At 42.9% G+C, this 23,531-nt stretch overlaps 2 protein-coding genes across 2 annotated transcripts in view; both read left to right on the plus strand.

Annotated features, from left to right (window-relative positions):
• Nucleotides 1–23,531, plus strand: part of LOC134803394 (gastrula zinc finger protein XlCGF49.1-like) — a 294,572-nt gene that overhangs the window by 178,838 nt on the left and 92,203 nt on the right. The window lies entirely within an intron of this gene.
• Nucleotides 10,284–23,531, plus strand: part of LOC134803257 (protein C-mannosyl-transferase DPY19L1) — a 31,558-nt gene continuing 18,310 nt past the window's right edge. The window contains exons 1-4 of the mRNA XM_063775990.1: nt 10,284–10,468; nt 11,050–11,300; nt 14,808–15,016; nt 16,584–16,641. Of these exons, the coding sequence (XP_063632060.1) occupies nt 10,369–10,468; nt 11,050–11,300; nt 14,808–15,016; nt 16,584–16,641 (618 nt within the window). The 5' untranslated portion in view covers nt 10,284–10,368. The remainder of the gene's footprint in view (nt 10,469–11,049; nt 11,301–14,807; nt 15,017–16,583; nt 16,642–23,531) is intronic.

Below are 23,531 nucleotides of genomic sequence, written 5' to 3' on the forward strand. Positions count from 1 at the left end.
CATGCCCACAAGCTGTTAACTACTGCCCACAGGAGAGAAAAATGTGCTGTTCGCGATAACACACTAGTTTTCTCTCCTGTGGGCAATAGTTAACAGCTTGTGGGCATGTAAGCAATGATTTTATCATAGTTCTCTAAATAAAAGGAGGACCTTTTCACGTGGATACGGGTTAAATAAGAAAATTAACCTTTATAGCCCTTAACTCTTGTGTATGTCTACAGGAAAGACATAACACACTGATCTGTTTGACCCATTTAAATAAAAGTAAACAAAGAATTTGTAAATTTTCTGGAAGTTATAACTTTTTTGGTTAATCAACCAAATACATAACCGCCTGGATCAGTCACTGAACGACTTGACTTTAACCTACATCATGTAATGTTTTCTAGATGAACTGGCTTAAGGAGCCTTTTGAGGGTAGATTTTGTTTACTTTTATTTAAATACCTAAAGATACAGAGTATAGAGTAAGACCAAGATAAGTCTGCAACGATTTTGATAGGACACGCAGTGCAAGTGTTATTTATACGTCATAATTTCATAGAAGATTGACGTTTAAAATAACACTCGCACTGCGTGTGCTATCAAATCGTTGCATTGCAGTTCTCTTGTGGTCTAATAAGGGCCAGTTGCACTAACCACATTTGACAGACTGATCAACGTCAGCCGGCGCCCCCCGGCGCTTTACTATGAAACTTTCCATAGTTACATAAAAATTTTGCGAACTCTTTAACGATACGAACAGTTTGGTGCAACCCATGGTCTAATAAAACATGGTCTTCCATTCCCAGAGTGACACGGGCCTACGTCACAATAACATTGCCACTTTATTTCAACACTAGCTGTGCCCGCGGCTCCGCCCGCGTGGAATTCGGTCTGTGTCAGTAAGCGGCTAATTTCTAATCCTAATATCTCTCCCTCTCACCTGGACTCTGGAGGCGGAACTTGAAGTAAAGTTGACAGATGGATATGCTAGAGGACTGTAGTCCAGATAAAATATTTTACAATTAGGTACCACTAAATAAAACTACACTCCCAAATCAATAGTTTTTTTCGCCTTTATTAAAGTTTTACACGTGATTTAAACGACAAAGTAGTAGATGTATATCGGACGATACAGTATAAGGTATACGCGCGCGAGCGAATGCGAAGCGGCCTGCCTGGCTAGAGCGCCACCCACTCACCGTGGTCTTCTTCAGACTCTAATGCTCATATCGACTATATAGTAAAGAAAGCTGCTCAGATGCTTGGATTTATTAAAAGAAATACCACTGGTTTTAAGGATCAAAAAACTAAAATAATCCTTTATAACACGCTAACACGCAGCCATCTCGAATCAGCCTCAATTGTTTGGAGTCCTTTTTATCACATACATTCGCAACGAGTTGAGAGCATACAGAGGGCTTTCACAAGATATCTTGCTTTTGGTACTCCAGGCTTTTCGCACAGAAACACTTACGACTGTCGCCTCGCCAAATATAATATGAACAGCCTGCGCGATCGGCGACGAATGTTGGACCTCTGTTTTCTGCACAAGGTCGTAAATGGACAAATCAAATGCAGCAACCTGCTTGAGAGAATCTGCATAACTGCACCTCATAATTATCCTCGGCGTCCCATAACGAAACCTTTCTCGGTGCCAGTAACTAGGACCAACCTCGGACTGCAGTCTCCCATGGTACGAATTTGCGCTGCTTACAATGCCTTTATAAAAGAAAGGGATGACATCGACATTTTTCATGACCGTTTGCCCGCGTTCAAAAACAAAATAATGGGCGAGAAAAATTAAAACAAGTAAATAAGTAAGTAAATAATAAATAATTTTATATCTTGTTGCTCATTCTTTCATTATAAATAAAAAAAAAAAAAAAAAAAAGTTCAGTGTTGTTTGTAGTTTTATAGTTATAATTAATTAGTATAATTCTTAGATTTAATTGTATAGTTTTAGGTTAACTTTGATCTCACTGTAACACTTTATCAATGTTATGTACTCCATAATTGTCATATGTATCAGTATTTATTACCTTGTAAATGTTTTAGCGTAAGTTATAATATGTATGATGTGGTTGTACTTTAATAAATAAACAAAATAAACAAAAAAGACCACGTGCCCCTTGTAACCTCAATGCGTTGCGAGACTTTCGCGAATGATTCGATTTTTTTCGGGAAGGCATGGTAATGCGTATAAAATGCGAGTCCCAAATCGTTTGACTCCGCAAACGACCAGTGCCGGATTAAGATATTTTGATGCCCTAAGCATTTCTAGACCATGGTGCCCCCTCTCCCTAGGGACATCGAGATTACATTGATTTTTTTTGGTAAATTGAGTGACGTTCATTGCCGCATTACAGCTGAGAATGGAAATCAGTCACATAATTTTATCACGAAAATTGACAGTGCTGCAGCAGTAACGTTGCAATAAAGTAATGCTGCTGCAGTCGCCACATCTTAGAAAGTTATTGAAAACGCGAGCGAAGCGAGCGCGAAAATTGTTCGATATAAAAACGCAATTTGATAGACAGTTGTACATTTTTTGTTTTAGTATGGAAAGGAAATCAGTCACATAATATTATCACGAAAATTGCTGAGCTGCAGCTGTAACGTTGCAACAGAGTAATGCTGCTGCAGTCGCCATATGTATATCTTAGAAAGTGGTTGAAAACGCGAGCGAAGCGAGCGCGAAAATTTTTCGATATAAAAACGCAATTTGATAGACATATGGAAGTCTGTGACCCAAAGACGGACATGTAATAAAAACAAATGAATTTTAAGCATAGCGGGCACTTTTAGGGGGAATATGAGAAAATTAAAAAACAAAGTTTTTCAAACCATATCGTCTTACATATTAAATGAAAGGGCTTAATTTGAGGATCTCAAATATATTTTTATAAATTTTATATGAAATAGTTTAGTGATTGAAAATGCGAGCGAAGCGAGTGCGAAAATTTTTCGATATAAAAACGCAATTTGATAGACAGTTGTACATTTTTACTTTTAGTATGGAAATCAGTCATCATTTTTTCACGAAAATTGACAGTGCTGCAGCAGTAACGTTGCAACAGAGTAATTCTGCTGCAGTCGCCACCCGAATGTCACATTTATCATATCTTATAATGTTATTGAAAACGCGAGCGAAGCGAGTGCGAAAATTTTTCGATATAAAAATCGCAATTTGTCTTAGAAAGTTATTGAAAACGCGAGCGAAGCGAGCACGAAAATTGTTCGATATAAAAACGCAATTTGATAGGCAGTTGTAATTTTTTTATTTTAGTATGGAAATCAGTCACATAATTTTATCACGAAAATTGACAGTGCTGCAGCAGTAACGTTGCAACAGAGTAATGCTGCTGCAGTCGCCAAACCTTAGAAAGTTATTGATAACGCGAGCGAAGCGAGCGCGAAAATTTTTCGATATAAAAACCCAATTTGATAGACAGTTGTACATTTTTACTTTTAGTCCCAACCAGGCGCGAATCCAGGATTTCATACAGAGAAGGGATGGGACAGTTTTCTATCAGCCTAGCTTCGCATAAGGCTTGATATTTAAGGGTGTCAGCGAGGTTGTTCTCATACAGAAAAGATGCAAGAAAGCAGAGCTTGGAATTGACCAAGTGAATGTGAAGTGTGAGCAAGGCAGAAGGCCCAGCTGCGAAAGAGGAAAGCTTGGATTTGGATCCACGCCCAAGTGTAATTAAGGCAGAAGATACACAAAGATAGAAGATCAACAAAGCTAGATTTTTTTCCATGATTTTAAGGGCCTCCGCGTAAGGTCAAATCGAAAGCCTACGTTGGAGATGTTCTTACGTACCCTCACTCTCTTACTTGATATTACCCTACGACCCTTCGTTATTAGATGGGTAAGTACTTGTACACGTATAAAAGTTAGGTACCTACTCCACGACGACTGCAATGCTGATGCAGCCTGCGCGTTATTTTTGCCTACGGTTTTGGTGCCCCCTAGACGTGGTGCCCTAAAGGGGCCCACTGATTAACAGTCCGCCAGACGGTATCGGCCTGTCAGTTAGAACAAAATTTTGACAGTTCCGAACAACTGACAGGCCGATACCTTCCGGCGGACTGTTAATCAGTGGTCCCCTTAAGCAAGTGCTTATTTTGCTTAAAACTCTAAAAGGGTTAATCCGGCACTGCAAATGACAGAGGTCAATGTTTTTTTTTTTTCAAAGTACCCACCTTCGTGGCCATTATTAAGTGCATAAAGGAGGCGATACCTACGTATGAATATGGATTTGATATGGGTGCGATATAATTACGATTAGGTATAATTCATGATGAAGAAAATTTATAGTTTTAAATAATCATGCAATTATACGCGTGTTGATATGTGTGTTTATTTTACCACTACGTAACTATGTAAACTCATTTTTAGTTTTCTTGATTACTTAAGAGCGCTCTTACAAGAAAAGTCGAAATAATGCAAAATTGATGATACTAGTCGACGAAATTCAGGACTTTGTGCTCATTATTAGAAACAATGAGTACTTGTTCCAGTAAAAGCGTCTTCTTATCTTTTTAAATATCGTTGTAAATATTAGAAAAAGGACTTATTAAATTAGTAATGATTTTTTTTCTGATGGTCGTTTCCGAAAAACCCCGTGAAGCACTGAATGGCGAGCTCTGATTTGGAAATGTTGAGAAGTTTACTCTGCTAAACCTGGCTATTTTGTATTACTAATACCCTGTACTTTAGGCATATCAAACGATATTTTTCCTACATACCTTTGAGAAAGAGAAAATCAAAGTAAAACGAACTCAATTTTCTCTCCGAAACAAGTGTCAATTCCTACGAAAATCTACTTAATATCGAAGTCATTTTCATACTCAAGCAATCTGCAACGTTTGCTTATACTGTTGGTATACATTAGTGTTTATGAAATTCTACTATAATTTTTTGGCAATTTTTTGAAAACTACTCTATATTACCAATGACGCGCGCTGCGCCAGCTCAGTGCCGCGGCAGAGCTTGTAGAGGCAGGACGTGTGTCGGTCGGCTCCGCACATTTTCAACGGCGACGACGAGGTTTTTTATCATTGTGTGCGGCGGGCGCCGTGTAAAACGCTATACTGTGTGCGTGTAAACCGCAACGAGAGACTTTGATCCTAGCACTGTTTTTATAGTATTATAATTTATAATGGTACAGTTTAATAAACTACCGGACAGGATTAAAAATATTTGAAACGACCTGACATTCTTTATGTATTTATTTGACTCAAGATAGTACTCAGGGTCTGATGATGGAGCTGGAAGGTGGTCACCGGTACCAATCAACCATGCAACTAAACCACTTCGTGTTTAGGCTCGTTTTATTCATCTCAACAAGATCTTTGACACAAGATAGTACTCAGGGTCCGATGATGGAGCCGGAAGGTGGTCACCGGTACCAATCAACCATGCAACTAAACCACTTCGTGTTTAGGCTCGTTTTATTCATCTCAACAAGATCTTTGACACAAGATAGTACTCAGGGTCTGATGATGGAGCCGGAAGGTGGTCACCGGTACCAATCAACCATGCAACTAAACCACTTCGTGTTTGGGCTCGTTTGATTCGTCTCAACAAGATCTTTGACACAAGATAGTACTCAGGGTCTGATGATGGAGCCGGAAGGTGATCACCGGTACCAATCAACCATGCAACTAAACCACTTCGTGTTTGGGCTCGTTTTATTCGTCTCAACAAGATCTTTGACACAAGATAGTACTCAAGGTCTGATGATGGAGCCGGAAGGTGGTCACCGGTACCAATCAACCATGCAACTATACCACTTCGTGTTTAGGCACGTTTTATTCATCTCAACAAGATCTTTGACACAAGGTAGTACTCGGGTCTGATGATGGAGCCGGAATGTGGTCACCGGTACCATTCAACCATGCAACTAAACCACTTCGTGTTTGGGCTCGTTTGATTCGTCTCAACAAGATCTTTGACACAAGATAGTACTCAGGGTCTGATGATGGAGCCGGAAGGTGGTCACCAGTACCAATCAACCATGCAACTAAACCACTTCGTGTTTAGGCTCGTTTGATTCGTCTCAACAAGATCTTTGACACAAGATAGTACTCAGGGTCTGATGATGGAGCCGGAAGGTGGTCACCGGTACCAATCAACCATGCAACTAAACCACTTCGTGTTTGGGCTCGTTTGATTCGTCTCAACAATATCTTTGACACAAGATAGTACTCAAGGTCTGATGATGGAGCCGGAAGGTGGTCACCGGTACCAATCAACCATGCAACTAAACCACTTCGTGTTTGGGCTCGTTTGATTCGTCTCAACAAGATCTTTGACACAAGATAGTACTCAAGGTCTGATGATGGAGCTGGAAGGTGGTCACCGGTACCAATCAACCATGCAACTAAACCACTTCGTGTTTGGGCTCGTTTGATTCGTCTCAACAAGATCTTTGACACAAGATAGTACTCAAGGTCTGAAGATAGAGCAGGAAGGTGGTCACCGGTACCAATCAACCATGCAACTATACCACTTCGTGTTTAGGCACGTTTTATTCATCTCAACAAGATCTTTGACACAAGGTAGTACTCAGGGTCTGATGATGGAGCTCGAAGGTGGCGACGGGTACCTGTCTATCATGTAACTGAACCACTTCATGTTTGGGCTCGTTTGATTCGTCTCAACAAGACCTTGGACACAAGGTAGTACTCAGGATCTGATGATGGAGCTGGAAGGTGGCCACGGGTACCAGTCTACCATGTAACTGAACCACTTCGTGTTTGGGCTCGTTTGATTCGTCGCGACAAGATCTTTGACACAAGATACTACTCAGGCTCTGATGATGAAGCTCGAAGGTGGCGACGGGTACCAGTCTATCACGTAACTGAACCACTTCGTGTTTGGTTTATCACCTAGTGTCAAAGATCTTGTTGAGACGAATCAATCGAGCCTAAACACGAAGTGGTTTAGTTGCATGGTTGATTGGTACCGGTGACCACCTTCTAGCTCCATCATCAAACTCTGAGTATCACCTGGTGCAAAGATCTTGTTGAGACTAATCAAACGAGCCCAAACACGAAGTGGTTTAGTTACATGATAGACTGGTACCCGTGGCCACCTTCCAGCTCCATCATCAGATCCTGTGTATCTTCAGTGTCAAAGATCTTGTTGAGACGAATCAAACGAGCCTAATCATGTTACTACATGGTTGATTGGTATCCGTGACCACCTTAATCATCATCATTATCATCAGATCCTCAGTACCAGTTCGTTTTTAAACCCTCGTTGATACAAACTTTACAACCTATAGGTACCAAATGCAATGACGAAACATGTAAATAAGCGAGTACCTATAATTTCTTTCGAGTAATATACCTTCATAAGTACGAGTATGGGGCTATTCATAAATTACGTCGTTTCAAATGGGAGGGGGGGGGGGGGGGTCTGGACATCGGATGATGGTAGCATGACGTAGGAGGAAACAGAGTCATCCGAAGCATGATTTTTGGATGATTTGAGGGGTGGGGGGGTCAAAAATCGTCAAAAATAGATGACGTAATTTATGAACAGCCCCTATGTACATTTGCACTGCATTTAGTATTTTCGTACCTACCAAATAACAGTTTTAGGACTTTAAAAGTTAAGTACAGTTAGTGTTGTTATGGTTGATTTCAATATGCTTCGCGAAGGATCAAGAATGTTTAATCCATCATTGTAGTGCGAGTGTGGCAGAAGGGATCGTAATACAGAGCTCGCACGGCCTGCCGCAGCGCGTAAAATACCTAAACTCGCTCAACGCCGAAATGTAATAGCGCTCTTAATGTTTACTCAGTTCCCCAAAATATGGCACTGTGCAATGAGGGGCAATTAATTTACTGTCGTTTAATTTTGTTGTATTATTAATTTATTAAATCAACATAATTATTCAATTATTTTTGTTGATATCCGTACCCCCTCTTCTGAACTTAGAGTTAATTTGGCAAAATCTTTCCTCGATGGCTTATTCATGTCACAACGTATTAAATTCAGCGCCATCTGTTAGTTTACCAGGGTACTCAATAGTGGTAGCACATATTTGAAAAATGTTTGCCCCTCCTTCCTAAGTAGCGCCATAAGATTCAGGGGCAAACTTAAGTAAATCGAGTGTTGTGGCTAGCCCCCCTTTTAGGGGTTGAATTTTTATAGCCTATAACCTGGCCGGGAATTTTCTCGACAGATTCGTAAAATTTTCATCAAAATCCGTTCAGCCGTTTTCACGTGATGCGCGTTCAAATAAACAGACAAACAGATAAACAGACAAACAGACAAAATTTCTATAAACTTTTGGAAAGTGTTCTGTTATCGATTCTAAGTATCCCCAGCCAACTTTTTTTCAAATATCTTCCATGTACAGACTTTCGACCGTCTTCAGCTTTATTATATGTATAGATAGATGTATAGAAGATAACATGTTACATGGGTACATTATACCTATGGTTAATAAGTTAAAATATTTCTTTATAATTTTATAATTTTCATTTATATGTATTTTAGCTTAAATTTTACAATAACACGTCATTTTTAATTACTCGTTAGCAATATCTTCCGATTCACGAAAGAAATTTCAGACTTTCGGGTAATTCTGTTTATACTACTGGCAACACGGGATAGCGCTGTGCACATTTGACAATTCGGATCTAGATAACTTCATGCCCTGACCGTCATCCTTGTCGAACGCGTGTTAATTGTTATTTCCTTCTCGCTCAGTGTCAGCAGTCGCAGTGTTTTCCAAACTTTTCACGTCGTAAGCTTGGTAATTAATGTGTAACTGTGAATTAGTTTTTTAAACGTTTGTCTTGTATAGATAAATAAAGTTTAATTTAATACATTAGATTTGTTTTATTTTACTATGTTTCTACATGAATAACTTAAAACTAATGCCGTTAAAATAATTTTCACCGTTGGATAAAATTCTCCCACATTTCAAAGTTTGAGAACCTGTAAACAGCATGATGACGTAGGCGCGTGTCAGTTAGGTCATACGCGAATCTCGGAATGGAGTACCAGGCGGAGTATATTATTATACCATGGGTGCAACCGACCCTAAGTTTAAAGCCTCCTCCGCACTCATGCGCGAATCGCGGCGCGAAGCCGCGAACGCGAGTGTGGAGTCGATTTTCGCAGACAGCGAAATCGACTACACACTCGCGTTCGCGGCTTCGCCCGCGATTCACGCGCATAGTCTGGAGGGGGCTTAACTCTATAGCCCCCTCCACGCTCGCGTTCGCGGCTTCGCACCAATGGAGCCGCCATTAACAGGCGTTCCCCTCTGTCGAAAATAGGCGGCCAATGGTCAACCACATGTCAACCATATGTATGGACTGACGTTTATCTGACATGACGTACCTATACATTTGATGTGCCCCTCCCCCGCAAATAACGGCAGACTATTTTGTACCGAAAATTTTAGACATGGCGTCTCCGTTGGTTATATCCTCTAAGCTTCGCACCGCTATTCGAGAAATGTATATTATAGATGGTCAAGCAAATCTTGTCAGTAGAAAAAGGCGCGAAATTCAAATTTTCTATGAGATGATATCCCTTCACGCCTACATTTTTCAAATTTGCCGCCTTTTTCTACTGACAAGATCTGCTTGACCAAACTATAACTGGCCATTTTCTATCAAAATAATTCTTAGATGCCACTAAAAAAGTTAAGTTTTCTTTTTAATATTTTTTTTATATTGTGCCAGAAACTATTGAGGTATGACAAAAGGCCTTAATCAATTAAACGTTAGGTACAAGCAATTTAATAATTCACGTGTTATAAAATAAATATACTTATTTGTATAAAAACAATTTAAAATAAAAGCACTAGTTTATTTTATTATTTTTATCTTTCATGAAATTGGTAATTATAGAGTAGCAAACTTTATAAACGCTAGTTAATATTCCACAGGTAAAAAAAAATTGTACATGTTGCGTTTTCATATCACCATCATATGATCGTATACAAATGTGGTGCCATCTTATTTTTGTATCTTAAACTATTTTTTAAGTAAATAATTTCAAAGAAAATTGTGTATGACCATCGCGCTAAAACAGAATCATATTTAAACATGGATGTTGACTGCATAAAGCGGCATTAACTCTTACTATTCTTTAAAATAATCGATTTTTCCAAGGAAAATTTTACTTGGGATCTAAAACACAGATGTCACTGTTATCAACAATGTGAAACATCAATGAATTGTTGTATTCATTTTCCCCTTTTTGATTTTTAAGCTACATCAGCAGATCAGTCACATTAGTGACATTAGTGTCAAAACTGTCAAATCGTCCATCAAATACATTAAAAATCACCTGACATTTGTTATAATATTTGCTTTGAAAATAAAATGTTTTAGATAAAAACCAGCCATGGATAAGGAGGAAAGCCCGGCTAAAGCCGAAAGCGTAAAAAAACCCGCTCGCTTTTCGGTTGAGAAAATTATACGATACACTTTCGTTGGTCTGATTGGTAAGTACTTAATTATGTTTGTTTTTGAGTTTAATTTAGTTTTTTATAGAGCCTTGAATCTTATTTGTACCTATTAGTATTTTCTTTGATATTGGGGACTTTTTATATGTCCAAATTTAATGTATTATTAACCCTAGAAACCATACTAGAAACTGTACATCTCTCTAATATTGGGAGGTGGAATTTACTTTTGAAGTTGGATATGATAGTTTTAATTCTAAGTCAAACTCGAAAGCAGAAGCTATCCAACAAATTTGTTGGCAAACTGATTTTTAGGGTCAATCATAGGATATACCCAAAGGGTAAAAATGGGACCCTATTACTAAGACTCCACTGTCCATCTGTCTGTCACCAGCCTGTATCTCATGAACCGTGATAGGTAGACGGCTGAAATTTTCACAGATGCTGTATTTCTTTTGCTGCTATAACAACAAATACAAAAAACAGAATAAAATAAATATTCAAGTGGGACTCCCATACAATAAACATGATATTTTTGCCATTTTTTGCGTAATGGTACAGACTTTGTGCACGAGTCCGACTCGCACTTGTCCAGTTTTTAATATAATTCTACATTCCAGCTCTCTCCCTTGGCTACCTCCACTACCTCTACGTCTCAACACTCTTCGAGAACAACCTCAACTTCTCTCACCTCTCCACCATGGAACGAGAGATCTCACTTCGGACCGAGATGGGCTTCTACTACTCGTACTACAAGACTGTAGTGGAAGAGAGACCGTTCATAGCCGGAGTGTCGAAACTCATGTATGACCGGCTCGTAGAGTTCCCGAAGGAGGTTAATGCGTTTAACAGATTCAACATCGCCCCGGAGGTAAGTTGAAACAGTAAAACCTTCTTAAAGGGGCCCACTGATTAACAGTCCGCCAGACGGTACCTATTGGCCTGTCAGTTAGAACAAAATTTTGACAGTTCCGAACAACTGACAGGCTGATACCGTGCCGCAGACTGTTAATCAGTGGGCCCCTTAAGAGTCACGCAAACCTGCCATCAAAAAGGCGCTTCCACACACAATCAAACTTACGCTTTTATTTTAAAACAATGTGCTTGCGAACATTTCAGGCCTTTACCCGTCAGGGGCCTTAATTATTTCTAATATAAGGGGTCATCCATTAATTACGTCACAAGAATTTCTATGTTTTTTGACCCCTCCACCCCTCCTTGTCACATTTGGCAACCTGGTGTGACGTCACATTTTTTCAACGAAATCGGCAAATCGAATTAAGTATTATTAATATTTTGTCAAAATGTTTTTACAACAGAAATATTACAATCCAAAACTGATTAGGAAAGAAATAGGTATATAAACGAATAAAAACGATTCTCCTTCCAAATGTTAGGGAATAAAATAATTTAAATAAATTTTCGGTTACTGATGAAATTAAAGTGACGTCACAAAGTTTGTAACTCTCCCTCCCCCTTGTCATACAACATGTCACATTTTCTTGACCCCCTCCCTCCCGCCTCCCCTCCTCTTAAACGTGTGATGTAATTAATGGATGACCCCTAATTTGCAATTTCCTTTCATTACGAGTATGTATTAGTTAAGGTGAAGGAACATGAAAAAATGCAAAATTATTACTAATGGAGATAAAATACCAATAAATCTTGGAAGAAACAATATGGAATATGCTGAAGATTTCACATACCTGGGACAAATAGTTTCCTTCAAAGACAGACTCGACAAGGAAGTAGACTACAGAATTAGTAGAGCGTGGAAAAAATACTGGTCTCTAAAATCAATTCTAAAGAGTGACATGTCGATGGCCATTAAGAAAAAAGTATTTGATACTGCAGTCCTACCTACCTTAACTTACGGTGCCCAAACCTGGAGCCCCATCAAGAAACACACACATAAACTGAAAATTTGTCAAAGGGCAATGGAACGGTCCATGTTACAAATTAAAATTAAAGACAGAATCAGAAATGAAGTTATAAGAGAGAAAACTGGGGTAAAAGATGTAATACATGCAATAAATAAAATAAATTAATTAAAAATTAAAAAACACGCCTGCGAAAAAGCGAACTGAAAAGACAAAAATAATTTTTAGTTGTGTTAGTTTAGTTGAGTAACTTAATGAATGTAAAAAATAATTAGAATATGAGTGTTTAGTGAAGGTTATAAACAACAAACGCAAAAGTTTTATGCTCATTTAGGATCGTGACTGTACCTGTGTATTTTATTTCAATTGCAGTCGGGAACCTATTAAATGGGAAAATGACAATACATCAAGGTCCCCGACTGCAATTGAAATAAAATACACAGGTACAGTCACGATCCTAAATGAGCATAAAACTTTTGCGTTTGTTGTTTATAACCTTCACTAAACACTCATATTCTAATTATTTTTTACATTCATTAAGTTACTCAACTAAACTAACACAACTAAAAATTATTTTTGTCTTTTCAGTTCGCTTTTTCGCAGGCGTGTTTTTTAATTTTTAATTAATTTATTTTATTTTATACTTTTTAGAATTTTTACATTCATTAAGTTGAGTAACTAACTAACACAACTAAAAAATATTTTCATCTTTTCAGTTCGCTTTCTCGAAGTCGTGTTTTTTAATTTTAATTATTTAATTAACTTTGGGGTCATGATTTCGTTACTAACCATTTGAAGTCACTTTATATTACTTTTGCGAGGGCGTCCTCAGTACAGAAAGGCACGCAGAGCGCCGCATATATCGGGCTACGCCCGACTCCTTTGGAACGCGTACAGTGCGCCACGAACGTCGGGCTACGCCCGACGCTTTGAGTGAGAGGGCACTGAAGGCGTCTTGGTAAGCGTACAGCGTGTCACGTACGTGGGCCTACGCCCCCGACACTTGGTATGAGAGAGTCGAAGGCGCCTGGCTTTGGACCGAGTGCAGCGCGCCACGTACGTCGGGCTACATCCGACTCTTTTACTATTAGGGCGCCGAAGGCGCCCGGCCTTAGAACGCGTACAACGCGCCTCGTACACGCCCGACGCTTTGAGTAAGAGGGCGCCTAGGCGCCCGGCTTTGGTATGCGTACAGCGTGTCACGTACGTCGGACTACGCCCGACACTTTTAGTATGAGAAAGTAGAAGTCGCCTGGCTTTGGACCGCGCGCAGCGCGTCACGTACGTCGGGCTATGCCCGACTCTTTTAGTATGAGGGCGCCGAAGGCGCCCGGCTTTGGAACGCGTACAGCGCGCCACGTACGTCGGGCTACGCCCGACGCTTTGAGTTGGGGCGGAAAGGTTCTCGAGTGGCGACCACGTACCGGAAGGCGCAACGTGGACTGACGACCTGGTAAAGGTCGCGGGAGTCCGCTGGATGCGGGTGGCGCAAGACCGGTCATTGTGGCACTCTTTGGGGGAGGCCTATGTCCAGCAGTGGACGTCCTCTGGCTGATATGATGATGATGATGATGATATTTTTTTATGATCAGCGGTCAAACTCTTTCCTTTTATTTTAATAAGTATCCCATTCAATAATAATATTTGGTTTTATGAGATTAGCTTCTCTTAACATATTTTGTCAATTCTTACTTTCTCAAAATAAAACTTAAACCCACATGTTGCATATATTTTATCAATTGGCTTTCAAAGCCCTTCATTTTGATACCCTACTCGACAGGTTTGCACGATATTTTTTTCTAAAGGTTGCGTAATATGGCGCATTAAGTCCGCCATATTGTTTTTATAATGACGTCATATAGCCTATGTTAGCCGGGATGACGTAAGGATTCTAATGATGTATCATACGTCTAAATCGGTTAAGGCATTCAGAAGTTAAGGTGGAATAAAGAAACTCACATACATACAAACATGAACGCTGAAAACAATACACTCTTTTTGTTTGGGCAGTCGTGTAAAAAGAGTAAATGGGCCTGGGCTGGCCATATATGTCGTACTACAGATAACCGATGGACCAAACATATCACAGAATGGTTACTAATAGACACACCGAGAAAACAGAAAAAACCGAATACAAGATGGAGAGATGAGCTACGAAATTTCGACAGATACTGGTGGAGAACAGCCCAGAATAGAAAGGAATGGGAAAAACTGGGGGAGGCCTTTTCCGCACACGCGACATGCAAATGAATAAAATAAATTGAAAAACAATAAAAGTTAAAGAAAATAATTTAATAAATAAATGTAATAACAATGAAAGTGTAACAAAAACGCATGAAATAAAGGCTATTACTATTACTATTACTACTATTAGTTAAGGTAGATTAAGGTTGAAAATAAAGGCTTAAGAACATTTTTAAGTTCACTTTGTAAGGAAATTGCAATAAAAATGAACTCATTTTCATTATTCTTGTTAAACATTGAAAACTCTGTTACAGGTCCTGATTGGAGCGATGTACCGCTATCTAGAACCGTGGCTAAACACCTCGACATATCGGCAGTGTCACATGGTGTACCGCGGCGACGAAGTAGAGCCCGTCCAAAGCTGTGTGGGCCTCGGAGAGCCCATGCTGTTCTATTTGGAGGCTGTATGGTGGTTGGCCGGGCTGTTGGTAGCGGCGCTGTTTCTCTCGGCATATAGTTTGAGGTATGTATGATGCATTCCTGTGATATCCCTCATTAGGGACATAGGGCTCGCAGAAGAATCCATTTGTCGCGATCTTGAGCGGCTACTTCCAGCTCTTTCCAGCCGAGTCCAGTTGAGTCAGCCTCCTTCTCAACTGATCGCCTCCATGTAGTACGAGGCCTCCCCGACCAGTGCCAGCCGACTTCCAGCGGAGACCCTGCTTGGCCAGATGGCTGGCTAGCCTACGTAGCACGTGTCCGATCCAACGCCATGTCCTTTCAAGGCGATTTCTCGTCCTATGGGTTTCTACTCAGTCATCTGCCATAGCCTGACGTTGACGTATGTAGACCTTGTAAACTGTAGTTGTAGACCTTGTAAAAAACTATGTGGGCTTGGGAGTGCCCACGGTATTTTATTTAGAAGTTTAAGAACTGGCCGCGTAGCCAACATGCCAATCGCTTACGCTTCGTAGCGATCGAAACGCAACTGTCACTGTCACACTAATATGGAAGAGTGATAGAGAGACATGATGCTTTTCGTTTTCGAAGCGATAGCGATTGTAACCTTGGCTAGGCCGGCTGGCCGGGTTGTTAATCGTAGCTATTTTTAGGGTTCCGTACTTCAAAAGGAAAAAACGGAACCCTTATAAGACTTCACATTCCTTCCTAAATCCTTTCGTCTTTCTTTCCTTATAAGATAAAGATAAAAGATAAAAGATTTTTATTCGTGACGATCACAAAACATGTACGAACATGTACAGACAACAACAGCAAGAACAGAAGAGAACAATAAGTGTGCATCACGAAATGGACCCAACTCAGCATAATGCTAGCTATAAAGCCAGCGCTGGTCTTCCGTAGGGCCCATTCGGTGATGCCACGACAGATAACACAAAAAGATACATATTAAAACATTGCAAAAGATACACAGAAGAAATAATTAAGAAAACAGAAAATACAAAATACAAGAAAACTAATTAAGAAAAGAAACAAAACAAAATGAAAAGAAAAGCATAAACATAGACAAAAATAAGACGTCACTTTGTTGTCACTCCACCCTTATAAGATCTCTTTGTTGTCAGTCCGTCCTTCTGTCTGTTCAGACCCTTTAACTCGAGAACGCGTGGAGGTATCTACTTGAAATTAAAACCATATTTTCAGGTTGATAATAGTCCCTTGAACCTGTGAAAAAATCAAACTTCTAAGTTAAAGTAAAGAAAAGATACGGCTGTTTAATATGCCGCAAAAAATTTAGATTTTGACACTAAAAATAATCTAAATTTATGGGGTACTTCCAGTTAACCTAGAACTACGAAATTTGGCAAGTATTACTTACCTATCTTCTTACACTACAAATACAGGGAAACATCTCAAAAGTCTAAAATTGTAAAAGTTAAAAAAATTAAAAATAAAATAAAACATAAGTTAAAATCGTACGGAACCCTCGATGGGCGAGTCCGACTCGCACTTGACCGGTTTTTTTTAGGTTGAGGTATGTAGACGAACAAAGTTGTGTGGGCACTGTGGGCCTTGGAGAGCCCACAAATTTTGACATGATCTGCGATCTAAAATGACCTTTATTATTACAGCGATAGCGTGCTAGGCGGGCTGCTAGCCGTCGCGCAGTACTTCGCGAACCATGCTGAGGTAAATAATATTAAAATTAATTTTATTATTTATCATTTATTGCAGACAACATTGATCCATAAACATATCTTCTTCCTGGCGTTATCCCGGCATTTTTCCACGGCTCATGGGAGCCTGGGGTCCGCTTGACAACTAATCCCATGATTTGACGTAGGCACTAGTTTTTTCGGAAGCGACTGCCATCTGACCTTCCAACCCAGGGGGGAAACTAGGCCTTATTGGGATTAGTCCGGTTTCCTCACGATGTTTTCCTTCACCGAAAAGCGACTGGCAAATATCAAATGATGATATTTCGTACATAAGTTCCGAAAAACTCATTGGTACGAGCCGGGGTTTGAACCCGCGACCTGAAAGAACAAGGGTCAAAGTCAAATGGCGTTCTATAAGTTTTAATCCTGTGTCGCAAGATGGCAGTAAAATTACTGTGACCTACAAAATTCACTTTGACAACACGCCTCTATACTAAATTATCTTTGAGTTGAAGCACATAATATACAGATGGTCAAGCAAATCTTGTCAGTAGAAAAAGGCGCGAAATTCAAATTTTCTCAGACGATATCCCTTCGCGCCTACATTTTTCAAATTTGCCGCCTTTTTCTACTGACGAGATCTGCTTGACCAACAATACAAAGAAATATAACATACTATAAGCGTCCTTTTTTTTAGGCCACCAGAGTTACCCGTGTACAGTCAACAATAATTTGATTTGTTCTCTAGTTGGACTTATTACCAATATATTGTATACCTAATATGTATATCATCATCATCATCATCATCTCAGCCATGAGACGTCCACTGCTGAACATAGGCCTCCCCCTCGGACCTCCATACGTGCCGGTTGGAAGCGACCCGCATCCAGCGACTTCCGGCGGCCTTAACAAGGTCGTCTGTCCATTTTGTGGGTGGACGTCCCACGCTGCGCCTGCTAGTCCGTGGTCTCCACTCGAGCACTTTTCGACCCCATCGGCCATCTTCTCTGCGTGCAATATGGCCTGCCCATTGCCACTTCAGCTTGCTAATCCGGTGGGCTATGTCGGTGACTTTAGTTTGTCTACGGATCTCCTCATTTCTGATTCGATCACGCAGAGAAACTCCGAGCATAGCCCTCTCCATAGCTCGTTGAGCGACTTTGAGTTTTGAGATGAGGCCGATAGTGAAAGACCACGTTTCGGAGCCGTAAGTCATCACTGGTAACACACATTGATTAAAGACTTTCGTCTTGAGGCACTGAGGTATGTCGGACGAAAAGACATTACGTAGTTTCCCGAACGCTGCCCAACCGAGTTGGATTCGGCGGTTGACCTCTTTCTCGAAGTTGGACCTACCTAATTGGACTACTTGTCCTAGGTAGATGTACGAGTCAACAACTTCGAGTACCGAGTTCCCAACAGAGACTGGGATGGGCACAACATTGGCATTTGACATAAGTTTCGTCTTGTCCATGTTCATTTTCAAGCCCACCCGTGGTGAAACTCGGTTGAGGTCATCGAGCATCATGCTGAGTTCCTCCATCGACTTTGCCATGACTACGATATCGTCGGCAAACCGAAGGTGAGTGATGTATTCGCCGTTGATGTTGATGCCAAGTCCTTGCCATTCTAGGAGCTTGAAGGCGTCTTCCATTACGGCAGTAAACAATTTCGGAGAGATAACGTCTCCCTGCCTTACGCCTCTTTGCAATGGAATCGCCTTCGTGCTCTGCTCCTGTACTCGGACCGACATGGTGGCGTTACTATACAAACACTTCAACACTTCGATGTACCGATAGTCAATATGGCATCGCTGAAGAGACTCAAGCACCGCCCATGTTTCCACCGAATCGAAGGCTTTTTCATAGTCCACAAACGCTAAGCATAATGGCAAGTTATACTCTTCGGTCTTCTGTATAACTTGCCGCAGCGTATGGATGTGGTCTATGGTACTATAGCCTTTTCGGAAACCGGCTTGTTCGGGAGGCTGGAACTCATCAAGTCTGTGTTCGAGACGGTTCATAATGACCCTTGAAAATAGCTTATAGACATGGCTCAGAAGCGTGATGGGTCTGTAGTTCTTCAATAGGTTGTTATCACCTTTTTTGAAAAACAGCACCACCTCGCCTCTATTCCATGTTTCAGGCGTTTTGCCCTCGAACAAGACGGAATTAAAGAGCTTCTGGAGTACTTTAAGTACCGGTGTTCCACCCGCTCTCAGAAGCTCTGAAGTGATTCCGTCTTTGCCCGGCGCCTTGTTGTTCTTAAGCTGCTTCAGGGCTATCCTAATCTCGTACAGACTGATGTCCGGGATATCTTCGGTATAATGTCGGGACAGCTTGGCTCTTGGATCTTCTACCAAGCTGTTAACGGACTTTGCGATCGAAGTGTATAATTGTCCATAGAACCTCTCGATCTCGCCTAAAACCTCTGCTTTGCTCGACGCTATGCTGTCATCTTCCCGTTTCAGCTTTGTCAGCTGGCTTTGCCCAATAGACTTGTCCTTTGCGAACACTTTGGAGCCTTGGTTTCGCTCAATAGTCTCTTTAATACGGTTAATATTAAAGAGACGCAGATCATGTCGCAAGGACTTAGATATACGTCTATTGAGCTGCCTATATGACTTCGCGTCATCGGGAGACTGCAGCTGTAGCGAGCGTCGTTCAGCCATGAGGTTTAAGGTTTGCTCGGTCAATTCCTGAGGTCTATCTTTACGGCGGGGTCTATAAAACGTAGACCCTACTGTGTGGACAGTTTCCACTAGCCCGTCGTTGATTTCGTCCACTGAAGCCAAGTTCTCTAGGCAAGCAAAGCGGTTAGAGAGCTCGAGTTGAAAGCTTTCGGGGTTTTGAACATGCGCTCGAGTAGGTCGGAGCGTAGACTTCATCAGGCTGGACCTTTCAAGTTTAATATTGATATTTAGTGAGCCTCTTACGATTCGGTGATCACTACCGGTCTTTACCCTGTTGATCACAGATACATCACTGAATATCCGTTTCTTGTCGGTCATGATGAAGTCTATCTCGTTTTTCGTGGAACCGTCAGGACTCATCCAGGTCCATTTCCTGTGAGGCGGCTTCTGGAAGAAAGAGTTCATCATGAAGAGTTCCTCTCTCTCCAGAAAGTCGGCCAGCCTCTGACCCCTAGGGTTCCGTTGCCCATACCCAAATTGCCCCACTCTCAACTCATCACCGCTTCTCTTGCCCAACTTTGCGTTGAAGTCCCCCCATAACAGCAGTAAAGTAGGTTTTAGAAGTATGTATGGCCCTACTTACGTCCTCATACATAGCCTCTACTTCATCATCGGAGTGTGACGAGGTCGGCGCGTATACCTGAATGACCTTCAGCGAATATCTTTTGGATATTCTGAGTATTAGGTATACCACCCTGCTCGACACACTGTCGATGGTTATTATGTTGTTTACGAGGGACTTGTGAACGAGAAATCCGACACCACCTTGGGAATTTTGGTCGCCCTCCCGGTGGTAGAGCAAGTTACCAGACTTCAGGGTTGTCGTGTCCTCCCCCTCTCTACGGACTTCGCATAACTTTTTTTTTTTTTTTTTTTTTTTTTTTTTTTTTTTTTTTTTTTGACGCAGGGGTAAATGCATTTAGGCATCTCAGGAGGGGGTGGTATGTGGGACTCGCTCCTCCCATAACTCCCTCCGCTAAGCAGAGGGAGGGGAAGAGAATACCCACTAACATCCCCTGCGGCGTTGCCCGCGTTACCGTTATTGGGGGACGCCACGGGTTCGCAGACCATTCCACCGTGTCGTCCCCCCGGCTGCCCCGGATACTATACCGGGGGCACCCTCACTTCATTCGAGGGAAGGATCAGCAACGCACTGATCCTTCCCCCAGACGTCGAGAGGGCCCTTTAACGTGGGTCCCCAGCCCACAGGCCCTACTGGGGGAGTAGGCGATTGATATATTGTAACCGCCTTCTCCCCATCCGTCTACGCCGGAGCGGGTGCGCATTTGCTCGCTCTTCGCGCTCCCGTTCCGCTACCTCTTTTTTCTACAAGACCTCTTCGCAGAATTTTGAGACGGCATCCCACGATCTCTCGCTGCTCAACATGCTAGACACCACACTGTGCAGAGAGAATCATCCACCCCCAATATCGCCACCATTTCGTGGCGCTCTAAAACCCAGCTTGGGCAATCCGCAAGGGTGTGCTGGGCAGTGTCGTCCTCCTCGCCACAGTGATGGCAGACTGTTGACGGTTCCCGCTGAATTTGGTACAGATAATGACCAAAGCAGCCATGTCCAGTCATAACCTGCACCAGCCTATACGTTAGGCTCCCTCTTTTCCGGTCCAGCCAGTTGTCGAAAGACGGGAGAAGCGCCGCTATGGTGCGGGTACCATATCGGGCGTCCTCCAGCTGGTCTTTCCACCGGTCCCGCTCCCTTTTGGCTGCCGCCTTTCGCCTCGCATCTATCTCTTGTGGAGCCAGACGATCGTCATTGTTTCTGGCCTCCACCCGTTCTCTGTACCGCTCTGCCAAGAGCCTGGCGTCGAGCTCCCATGGCAGAGTGCCCGCGAGAGCGCATGCAGCGTCATATGCCACCGTGCGATAGCTCCTATTCATTCTCTGGGCTATTATCCTCTGCGGTCTTCGGAGGAGCGCCCTTGCTTTATCTTTTAGGCGCTCTGCCCATATCGGCGCCCCATATAGCGCCATACTTCGTACCACCATTGCGAAGAGGCGCCGGCATAGGGTTTGGGGTCCTCCCACGTTTGGCAGCAGGCGGCCCAATGCCGATGCCGTGCCGACGAGCCGAGGAGCCAATTGTAAAAAATGCTCCTCAAAGTTCCACTTGCGGTCCAGAATGAGACCCAGATATTTTATGTGGGCCTTAACCTGGACCGCATCTCCCCCAACGGGGAGCGCCTCGTTGGGTCGTAATCGCCAGCCCCTTCCTCCGAAGATCACTGCGTCCGTTTTCGGCAGCGCCACCCTTAGCCCCAAGAGGCTGACTCTCCCCACTGTCAGCTCTGTAGCAACTGTTGCCCGCCTCAGAGTCTCATTATAGTCCTTCCCCCTCACGGCCACCATAGTATCATCAGCATAGCAAATGGTGACCATGCGGGGGAGTTGTGCACCTCGTATCGCCCAGTCAAAGCCGACATTCCAAAGGAGGGGCCCCAGCACTGACCCCTGAGGAACGCCGCACTCCATTTTGCGCTCTTTTAGGCCGTCCGCTACTTGATAGAGCACTACTCTTTCAGAGAGGTAGTGTCCTATAATCTTCTGCAGATAAAGGGGCACTTGGTGGTAACGGAGTGCCTCTTTAATTACCTCATAGGGGAGGGAGCCAAAAGCGTTTGCAATGTCCAAGGATACCGCTATTGCCCCCTCCCCTTTACGCGCTGCCTGATCATTGAAGGCCTTCAGTGTACTCAATGCGTCGATCGTCGACCGCCCCTCCCGGAACCCGAATTGCCTGTCACTTATGTTCGGGCCCGTGTCCTCCAAGTGCTTGATTACACGCCTAGCAATAATGCGTTCAAGCATTTTTCCCGTCTCGTCCAGGAGGACTATGGGGCGGTACCCTGAAGGAGAGTCAGCTGGACGACCCTCCTTCCGCAGCAGGCACAGCTTTCCCTCTTTCCAGCATTTGGGGAAAATCCCTTCCCTGAGGCAGTCATCGAAGATATACCGCAAACGTGGCCCCAAGTGTTTCAAAGCCACAGGGATGACCTTTCCTGGCACGCCATCTGGCCCTGGGGCCTTCTTGCATGCTTTAAGGCGGATTACTGCCCCGAGAATTTCCGCATCTGTCACTTCAGGGACATCACCAACCGGGATTTCACGGGTCGGAACCGACATTACTGGAGGAGTAAACTGCGGTGCCGCTGGGAAGAGGCCTTCTATGACTCTCGTGAGGAGTTCCGGCTCCAAGGAATCCATGGGGGGGGCATGTTTCATTTTATTCCGCACCTTTTTATATGGCCGTCCCCATGGGTTCCTGTCCAGCGTACAAATGAACTCCTCTCGGGCTTCGTCCTTCCTCTTGGCTATCGCAGTTTTAAGTGCCTTTTTTGCAGTTGCCAGGGCAGCATACAGCAATTCCTCTTCTTCGATTGTATGCCGGCGACGTCGGCAGCGAGTATATTTGCGCCTGGCAGCGTTGGCAGTGGTTCGCAGGACAGCTATCTCGTCAGACCACCAATATACTTGTTGTTTGCCAGGCAGCCGCTTTGCTCTGGTCATGCTAGCGTCGCATACTCTAGTGAGCGACGCACGGAAACAAACTACCCTCTCCTCCACCCCTATTTGATTCAGTGGAGTAGCACACCATGCTTCAATTATTGCTGCCTCTTCCGCCAGCTCTCTGTCCAGGCTAGCCAGGGACCACCTTGGTAGCCTGTTATTCATGCGTCGCGGGGCAGGAGATGGGGCCATTAGCGATGGAGAAACCCTCATCCGTATATATACATGGTCAGAGAGGGTCTCCACCTCCTCCATGACACGCCAGTCTCTAATTCTATCGGCGATGACTGGGGTTGCCAACGTGATGTCGACAATGGACCCCCCCTGCCATCTCACGCAAGTATAAGCATTGCCTCGGTTGACAATGTTTAGCCCCATTGTCATCGCCCAGTCTCGCAAGGCTTCACCTCTCACGTCCGTGACGGGAGAGCCCCAGGCTGCACATTTGGCATTGAGGTCCCCCATTAGTAGGACTGGTTTCGGAGCAACCCTCCTTATTACCCTCCCAATGTTATCTAGATATCTCTCAAAAGCTATGAGTGGCTGATTTCGAGAACGGGGGGGAAAGTAGGTCCCGATTACCACTATGTTTTCCCACTTTGCCGCTACATAGCCAGGCCCCTTATCAATGGGCATTAGCGGAGGGAAGTCCCCGATAGCCGGAACAACTAGAGCCACTCTCTCATCCGATGCTGCAGCCCAATT

This window comes from Cydia splendana, chromosome 26 (genome assembly GCF_910591565.1).
Source record: "Cydia splendana chromosome 26, ilCydSple1.2, whole genome shotgun sequence".
In the NCBI taxonomy this organism is placed as follows: domain Eukaryota; kingdom Metazoa; phylum Arthropoda; class Insecta; order Lepidoptera; family Tortricidae; genus Cydia; species Cydia splendana.